The sequence below is a fragment of the Priapulus caudatus genome, unplaced genomic scaffold (genome assembly GCF_000485595.1).
Source record: "Priapulus caudatus unplaced genomic scaffold, Priapulus_caudatus-5.0.1 Scaffold544, whole genome shotgun sequence".
NCBI lineage: Eukaryota > Metazoa > Priapulida > Priapulimorpha > Priapulimorphida > Priapulidae > Priapulus > Priapulus caudatus.
Genome location: NW_014577605.1, coordinates 175,736 through 185,475, shown reverse-complemented (window position 1 = coordinate 185,475; position 9,740 = coordinate 175,736). Strand labels below are relative to the sequence as shown.

Sequence of the window (9,740 nt, the reverse complement as noted above, 5' to 3'; positions counted from 1 at the left end):
ACACACACACACACACACAAATAAACAAATAAGCAAATCAACTCAACAAGTGAAGGATTAAATTACGAAACACAGGGTTAAGATATATATGTACGATTTATTTACTTAACGAAACGTCTAAATATCGTTAAAGTATAACACTATATTATAAGAGTATATATGTCTATATATTTTAAAGATATTGTATGAAAATATAAATTGCAATTCTCACACAATTAAAGATGGCCTCCCGAGACTAATACGAGGAATCTGTAAGAAATCGCTGTACAACGTGAATATATCAGATTGTATTCAAAAATAAACTAAACTGAAAAACGAGTATTATTTCAGGTCTATCTGAATGAAAATATTAAATGAGAATTTCTCCGCGGTTTCAGGTAATGGCAGTCAGTTGCATGTGCCAGCAGTAATTGCTGACGTCACGAGCCCGCCAAGGAGCAAGAATTAAAAAATTCCGTTTTATCACATTTGTCCAAATGGCTGTACTTTCTAATCAAGGGTTCAGGATAAACGTGATCCAGAACAACTTTTTCTGCCTGTCGTGCAACGAAACAAAACATGAAATAATACAATTTTATACCAAATCTGTTTGACGGCATGATTTATGTGGGAATGCATATTATATAATGTTGAAACATCTATGATAATCTCTATTTACTTGTAAAATTATTACGTTTCGCCATCTTGTGATGTAAACCATCGATCCATTTCTTTACGTTGTTTTAATCTAATTAAAACACTACTCAAGGTAGAATACAAACATGTAAACGTGCCCGCTTATCTAACTAAACCTCAACTAGATACAACAAGATACAATGAAGTCGTTTAATACTCCGTACAAATTTGACGTCGAATTTGATATGGAACCAAACTAGCGCGCGCTAAAAAATTGCAGTGTGTACACGCTATCCCGCTCCAAATACGCGCTGGCCCGCCCCAAGTTGGCCCCGCTTACGAAGCAGGGCTATCTTGGTGCGCACCAAGTTATCCCGCTCTAACTCTGTGTCTGTAATCTGCTCTCTGCCTAACTCGCGCTAAGTTGTGCAATGCGCATGCGCATAGCCTTACTTAGGTCACGTACGCTCGCTCGCACGCACGCTCGCTGTACCACGCTGTCTGTGGGATGACGTGGCGAGCAGGGAACTGAGCGGTGGGAGAAATGATGACTCATACTTTGGCCGCTTCAGAGTTTTGTGTTTGTACGCTCTTAGTTAGCGCAAGTTAAGATAGCGCGCGTTTGACGCGCGTCTGACGCGCGCTAAAATTCGTAGTCTGTACGGGGTATAAGTATATTAAAACTTATTCTATGAACTACGCTGTGAACCAAACTGTCTGCCATCTTGTAAATGAATAACCTACTGCGATCAAATCGGCGTCCGACATAATATTCGGTGTTCTTTTAATTCAATATTTTGGTTAAAATCTGTGATATGTTCTTCTATGTTGCATCCTATCGTTCTTTCTTATGTTGAATATATGCCAAAATCTATTATTGAACACCTTTATAAGATTTAGTGTTTTAGCATGTGCTTACATAGCACTCTATAGCGAAGGACATCCATTTTAAGTCCCGTGCTCCTGTTAAAAACATCGTACTGATAACACAAATCGAATTATAGAGAAATGTATCAGTTTTATATCCTTACTGTCACCATCACCTTAAGGTGTGACAGTGGGTGCAGGCGGGGATGGGGTTCCCACGCAGACTCTGTGCAGATAATCCCAGTGTGCCCACGTATCGTAGTCAGCCGGCACCGTATCTCTGCTCTGCGCGCTCAGGTAACACTTGCCGCGCTCGCACGAGTCGACGCCGCAGAACTCGATCGAGCGGCAGAAGAAGTCGCTGGCGTCGAGGCACGCCTGCACGCACTGTTCCTCGCTGAGTCCGCTCAACTCTCGCTGGTTGTGTCCGTGCAGGCCGCCGGTCGGATGCAGCGTGAAGAAACAGTACGCTGCAAGGTAAGCGGGGGACAAGGCATGATGCGCTGCGGCGCTCGTCATCTGCTGTTGCTTGGCTATACGTTACTGGCATCTATGGAGTTTTTCCTCAGCTATACTGATAACAGGCTGTGAGAACCAAGGGTGCCTCACTCTGACCCAGAACCCCAACATCTCCAAATAAAAAAGTGATGATTGCACTCTCTCACACGCGCACGCACACGCACACAAACACAAACACGCACACAAACACAAATACGCACGCGCACACACATACTCACAGAATGAGAGAATGGGGGAAGGAAGGTGAGCAGACACACACAATATTTAACCATCTAAACATAAAATAAATAAATGAACAAATAAATAAATGCACGCGTACGTGCGTGTGTAGAGGGAGCGATATTTTTCATGCACATATAGTCACCCATACCTTTCGCCTGGGCTTTCAACTCGGCAGCAGTGATGCTGATAGTCTGTAAGGCCGTATATAACTGCGCCATAGGCCTAACGCATAAAAAACAAGAACAGTAGATGAAGCATGTGACACGGTTCTGTAGTAGGAACATGCAGGCTAAGAAGAAGGACACTCCCCTGACATGCTTGCAGAATTTCTTTCGCAATTACAAAGCGTTTTAATAATATTAAAATTTAAATTGCAAACACAACGCGTGCCCAAGTAGGCCTATAGAGTCGCACAGTATTATTATGTTCCTTGTTGCACAAAAATTCAGATTTCCGTTTTTATGATTGCGGATTAATTACATACAGTTACTGTAAAGTTCTGCCGAGCGCAATATGTTCATCGTATACACCTATAAATCTTAGTAAAAGAGGAGAAGAAATAAAAAAGTCGCGACAAGAAACTAAACAAATAATCACGGTAGGTGACGTCAACATATGCACTGCGCATGCGTAATTCTCGTGCCACTTACTTAAACAACTTTATATATATAATATAGCAATATTATATATATATATATATATATAAATATATATATATATATAATAGGCTAAGGCTTCATTTACATGGAACGGTCTGATAGGTCAAGACCTCTTCGCAGTTGCTCGAAATCGTTGCGCAAGTTCATTCAAATCGCTACTAATCCAGGCAACCGGTCTTGCACATCGCTGTCTGGTCCCTCCGCGCGACACTTCGTCTGTCCCTGCAACACGTACGACAGACAATGCATTATCGTATGTTTTATACTGTGTTGTCGTGCGTGCGTTACGTGCGTGCGTGAGTGCGTGCGCGCTTAGTAAATGTTTCAGTATAGCATTGTCCCACACATGTATAGCTAGCTGTTTGTAAATGTATGACCCTCGTGTTCATAAGGCGAGCGTCGATTAAGTCAAAAAAAGGTCACGTAATATATATATATAATATATATATATATTATATAAATATATATATATGTTGTTGTGGTTGTGTGGTGTGGTGTGTTGTGTTGTGGTTGTGTGTGTTGTGGGGGTTGTTGGTTGTGTTGTGTTGGTTGTGGTGTTGGTGTGGTGTTTGTGTGTGTGTGTGTATGCGTGCGTGCGTCCGTGCGTGCGTGCGCGTGCGTGCGTGCATGCATGCATGCGTGTGTGCATATATCGTATCTGGTTACTAATATATTTTGCTCAAATATTTACACCTATCAGCACTCACTCACGTATCAGCACTCACTCGTTTGACAATGTACGTGTGTACGCAATAGTCATCATCATTATCATCATCGTCATCTTGTTCTCCTCGGAACGTGTTCCCTTCGCCTTCGCTTCGAAACGCAGACATCTGACTCCTGTAGCGAACTCTGCGATTATTACTACTGATTCCTCCACGCCAGCCTTCCTCTCCCTCGGCTACGGTAGTTGCAGCCATCAAAACAACCGCAATCACGATGAGATAAAGTGCTTTCATCTTGTTCTGGGAGTAGATCTGGTAGATCTGGTAGATCTGGTTCATATGGTCGCAATACTACGCGGTACGAGTAGCTCGAACAAAATGGCGACTGATGTCGATTTGGAGGAATATATACCCTAGCGTGCAGGTCCTGCTTTTTTCCCCAAGGACGATACTATTACACGGGCTGTTATATCTGCTGTTTCCCATTCTTCATTTTTTCTTTGCTTCACTCTGACACCCTATAGTGTCCGCTTATCTCACGCCCTCAATAACCATAGGTCGTCATGGATGTTGTCGGTTGGTGGGTATGACAGGTTTTGGTTACCAGAGCTCAGCTGAAGACGCTCAGACGCGCCTATGTTGCCAGGGTCGTAGGAGCCGACGACTGGACATATGGCGCTTTACGAGCCCAGGCACGTAGACTATATAGGGCGTCTATCTAGGGTATCTATAGACTATATATCACGACGTCACATCTAACGGAAACTGTCTATGTCGTTTGCGATTCTCGCTGCTGTCGAGTGATCACTCTAAGTAAAACAAACTTAATTATTATTCTTGAAAAAAGTTAGTAGCAATCGAAAAATGGATAGTGGGGAAAACGACCTACGTGCTGTCGTTGTGTTCGAGCGCCAAGCGTGCAGTGAGTTGTGGATTCTATGGTCAGACGCAAGACAGCACATGTTAGCTTTGCGTGGAGTGAGTGGTCGAGCTCTATAGTAACTGTTGTTGTTGTTGTTTTTGTAATGTGAGCCTCAAAATCAGGATGAGGCTACAGGCAATGTTCCCATGTGGCGTAATTAAAATCTACAGCTCCTAGAGGGCGCCAGTTGTTAAGAAGTAGATTAAATAGTGCCAGAGCCAGGGGCGTAGCTAGGGATAAATGAATGTGTACCCACACCGGCATGGGGGGTCTGGGGGTCCTTCCCCAAAAACATTTTGAAAATGTAGATCGCAGGAGATGGTATTTGAGGCACTTTTGAGTAAATGTACAGCCTTCATTCTGACTATGACAATTATCTTTTTAGTAGAACTATTCTCTTCATGAGCAACAAGATGTGATCGCTAAAGATCATTATAACTAAGTATGTAATTTTCGTTTTACTATCAAGACATGTTGAACTAACGCACATTCTTAAACTCTCTCGTTCCCTAGCTCTCTCTCCCTCTCTGTCTGCGTGTGTGCGTGCGTGCGTGCGAGCGTATGCGTGTGGGCGCGTGTGTGTGCTCAAACACACACACATCACTCATTGCACATCACATCACATCACATCACGGCATTATTTAAATTGACTACGTCACGAATTTTCTATGGTAAAATTTGTAAAATTTGTGTTGCCAGTTTTTTTACATTAAAAGTAAGAACTCACGGGACTAAACGTATCGTCAAATTCTTACCTGATAAGATTGTTTCTCAACTAGTTAAAAATCCAAAAAACCTGGACGATTCGATATTAGTGTTCCTGACATTAATTGCTTGCTATGGGCTATGTATGCGTCACAAGTGTATGTTCACATCGAACAATATAGTAAAATAAGAAGTATAATGCAGCAATTTAAAGCCGCACTATGCGCATCCAAACGCTAATTTCTCAAGTAAACTCTAGTTCCTCCCATTTCACTGCGCGTTTGCTTAAAACCCACAAGAAAGAGGTGTGAAATCTGGCAATCTGGCGCCAATGCCGAATTGTTTGCCAAACAATTTAGCCCCGAATCGGTTAGGTGACGTCACATGTTGCTACGGGCTGCACTCGCTGTACGGGTTGCTTGACAGAGCAACGCGAACGTGTCAACAACATCGGAGAATTTGAACAACATTGGAGGTATTTTCAAATACCTTTTATAAGACAACGTGCGTGCGTGCGTGCGTGCGTGCGTGTGTGTGTGTGTGTGTGTGTGTGTGTGTGTGTGTGTGTGTGTGTGTGTGTGTGTGTGTGTGTGTGTGTGTGTGTGTGTGTGTGTGTGTGTGTGTGTGTGTGTGTGTGTGTGTGTGTGTGTGTGTGTGTGTGTCTTATAATATGGTTAAAGATGGGCTAATGCAAAACAAACGAGCACATGGAGCAAAATAGCATTTCTAGCAGTGTCAAGTAAAATCTCTTACTCAATGTCATACTTTAATAAAACAGTGTGTACTGGTTTCCGTGCGAAAGCGCGGTTTGGAATATCTAACTTATATTGGCAGTGCACGTATAGATTCATGTAGGCAGCGAGCCAGTGCCACCTACAATGATTCTTTATTAAAACTTTGCTAAATAAACATTTTGATATATCCTTGTTTAATTACAGGAACTCACTAGTTTAAGAACAAAGTGATAGACTCTTTACACTTTACATGGATTTACAATCCATGTGACAATGTTACCGAATTTCGTGACACTGTAGCATTGGTTTTTATCGCTGTCTTTGTGTATGCCAGGTATTTACCAAACGAAACAGCACAACAAGTTGAAATATGTGAAACAAAAAGTGTTAACTTAATGAGTAGTGTGATACGGAAAATCTCTGTCACGATGTCTCTATAGTATTAAGGCGCATATGCAATCACCTAAAAGTTCACATTACGGCAGGGCATACGATCAGTGTTGGTGCCTCCCCAGTATTTTCCAAACGAAATGTCTTTTGGTTGATATTATGCAATCGCAGTAGATAGCACAGATTCACGAATCTTCGATATAAAAAGTTCCGATCCCGATATGTCACGCAAATAATTAGGGTGGCATCACATGTTTTGCCAGAATTTCCCGACACTAGATGGCGCCGTGTGTTGGTGACGCCAGCATCTATTGGCGGCTCGCCGTTTTCGGCAAATTCATGCGATGATCCAGGATCGTTACTATTTGATTTCTGTCCATCACTGCCAACTACTTTTTTGTAACTACCTATTGGATGCTACAGACATCCGCACAGATACCGTATAAAAAAACATCGGTCTGTCCTTAACAATCTACACCGACACGTCTTGGCGGTGTAAACTTTCTTAATGATCAAATATGGTTCTCTCTCTCTCTCTCTCTCTCTCTCTCTCTCTCTCTCAAATGTTTAACAGGCATTACGGCAAAAATTGTCGGCCGTGTCTCTTGAGGAGAAATGCTTTAATCACACGAAGGTTAGCAATATAGTTAGCAAGTGAACTCGGATGACAGTACATAGAGTGAGTGCGTGGGCACCGTTCGTTTCGTGCGCATGCGTTACCGTAAAAAAACGAGCGCTTAAAGGAGCCTTCCCACGAAATTTCAAGCGGAAAACATAAAATCAGGCAAAATGTATTATTTTAACATTGCTGCACATTTGTACTTGCCTATATAATTTTATGCGTGATAGGTAAAAAAATGCTCGGGAATACGTTCATTCAAAGCTTTTAGCCTACAAAGTGAAAGTGTCGGGTCGAATGTTTCAAACAGCGTTTACTTTTGATGCTCTGCGGCGATGTTTTGACGTATACGTCGTCATCAATAAATGAGCCTTTACACAGAACCGCCGTTATACAGAACCGCGGCGAAAAGCAAGGTTGTTTTTTCGTTGAGCAAATATAGGCTTGATGCATATTGTTATACAGTTTTATTTTCAAAGCTAACGTTTAGTTAATGTGCAGTGAGTTATTTACTTATGTTTTTACAGTGGTTTGTTACAAAAATGTTCATGGAAAGACATCTTTAACTAATAGCGTCATTTTACTCTTTAAAATACCATAAACATAATAAATATACTTACATCGAATGTTGACATGAAATAATCAATAATTTGAGCTGTAATTAAGAGTAAGTAAATAAAACTTATTTTGCTCATGTATAAATTCACACGTCTTCTACGGAAGTAATAGCGTAAAAGAAATATTAACGCCTTTGCTTTTCGTATATGCCGTTTTTCCAGACGCCGCCTTTGGTTCGTGCGTTTGCTCTGATCCGTGGCAGCAAAACTTGCGTGCGTGATGGTTGTTCCCGAATCACCTGCCCACTCTTGTCTACACCATAAACAGTTGCTAGCGCGGGGGACTCAGCAACAGAATCTGATATACACCTACTCGTCTAATTAACTCATAAATTTGAATAAATTATGATGAAAGGAGGCAATTTTATGCATACGAAGCTCGGCGCTGTGTATTCGTGTTGATGTTACTACGATACCACAACTATATATCGTCATGATATGAGTTATGGGATCGTAAAGTAAAAACGACTTATATGAGATCTCTTACTCAACTCGACTTTATTCTCTCTAGTTTTTTTTTCTCACATTTCCATGATGATGAAATCGACATTTTAGAAACGATGGAGCAGATATAGCGATTTCGATATTGTTATATTATATAACGAGTCATTGACGATGGCGTTGGTTGCCGCACGGTGCAGCTGTTCTCGTTGCTGCTGCTGCTGCTGATGATGTTGATGATGATGATGATGGTGATGATGATGGTGGCGATGAGATGATGATGATGATGGTGATGGTGGTGAAGGTGATGATGATGATAATGATGATGATGATGCTACTACTACATGTACTACTACTACTGCTGCTGCTGCTGCTGCTGCTGCTGCTGCTGCTGCGCACATACTCACGCAGCATCCCTGTGTGCGCGCATCTTCTCTTCTATGAGGCTGCTGCTACTGGCGAATTATTGATGACCGAGGGAGCAGCAACAAGATCGAGAGCGCAGCAGCAGCAGCAGCAGCGTCAATATACGCTTACCCGCTAGCACATATCTGAGTCATCGCGAGATGGCTGGACACAGCGGAGGCATGGGCGGCACGAGCAGCAGCAGCAGCAGCAGAAGCAGCAGGGTTAGATCTACTCGCGGTAGTCGGGCCGCGTATTACTGAGTGCTCCCGTACTCGCGAGCCTGGACCTGTCTCGGTCGTGTGTAGACGCGTGCGATACGCGCTGCAGGTGCGTGCGTGCGTGCGTGCGTGCGTGCGGATATGTGACACCGCGATCGTGACAGGCGACATCGAGTGATTATCTAGTGTGCTGACGAACGGCTGTGCGTGCGCGCGCGTGTGTGCGTGCGCGTGTGAGCGTGCATGCGTGGCGACCGCATCGTACGTGAAGGGCACTGGCTTCACAGCCTCCTGATAACGCGTGGTGAAAGTGTTTTCTCGCTCAACCCTCTCTCTCCCTCTCAACCCACTCTCTCGCTCAACCCTCGCTCTCTCTCTCTTTCTGTCCCTTTCTCCTGCTCCCTCCGCGCTCCCTCTACCTCTGTGTTGCGTCGCAGTGTCTATCGCTCGTCGCGTGTGTTCCTGCTCTACACGGAGAAGCATCGGTGTTGACGTGACGGATACATAACAACACTTCATTCGCGAGGGAACCTACGGGCAGACAACTACGCATTCGAACAGACGACAGTGTTCTAGCAGACAACTACACATTTCAGTGGATGACCACGTTCTAGCATCTGATAGCTACACTGTGAATGCTACATCGTGCGCGTAACTACACTGTCTCAAGCCGTCGCAGTGAGTTCCACGCAACAGATATACGATTCATTCGCCAATATAACGATCGCGGATTACTACAGCGTAGAGTATCGCCGCGCGGCATCACGACTACACGCATCAGTCAGCTGATATACGCAGCAGCTACACGCAGTACACGCATCAGCTACACGCAGCTACACGCATCAGTCAGCTGATACACGCAGCAGCTACACGCAGCAGTCAGTAACTACACGCAGCAGCTACACGCAGTAGTCAGCAGCTACACGCAGCAACTACACGCAACTACACGCAGCAGCTACACGCAGCTACACGCAGCAGTCAGCAGCTACACGCAGCAGCTACACGCAACTACACGCAGCAGCTACACGCAGCTACACGCAGCAGTCAGCAGCTACACGCAGCAGCTACACGCAACTACACGCAGCAGCTACCCGCAGCTACACGCAGCTACACGCAGCAGTCAGCAGCTACACGCAGCA

At 43.9% G+C, this 9,740-nt stretch overlaps 2 protein-coding genes across 2 annotated transcripts in view; one reads left to right on the top strand and one right to left on the bottom strand.

Moving 5' to 3' along the window:
* Positions 1-448, top strand: part of LOC106811488 (OTU domain-containing protein 7A-like) — a 12,744-nt gene extending 12,296 nt beyond the window's left edge. Inside the window, exon 5 of the mRNA XM_014815128.1 lies at positions 378-448. Coding sequence (XP_014670614.1) covers positions 378-448 — 71 coding nt within the window. The remainder of the gene's footprint in view (positions 1-377) is intronic.
* LOC106811491 lies at positions 121-3,888 on the bottom strand. The gene is made up of 4 exons (XM_014815131.1): positions 3,608-3,888; positions 2,968-3,104; positions 2,372-2,445; positions 121-1,952 (listed from the first exon to the last, which is right to left on the bottom strand). Exons 2-4 carry the CDS (start codon positions 3,027-3,029, stop codon positions 1,660-1,662), a joined length of 429 nt encoding a protein of 142 aa, XP_014670617.1. The 5' UTR covers positions 3,030-3,104; positions 3,608-3,888; the 3' UTR covers positions 121-1,659.
* Positions 3,889-9,740: the final 5,852 nt, after the last annotated feature.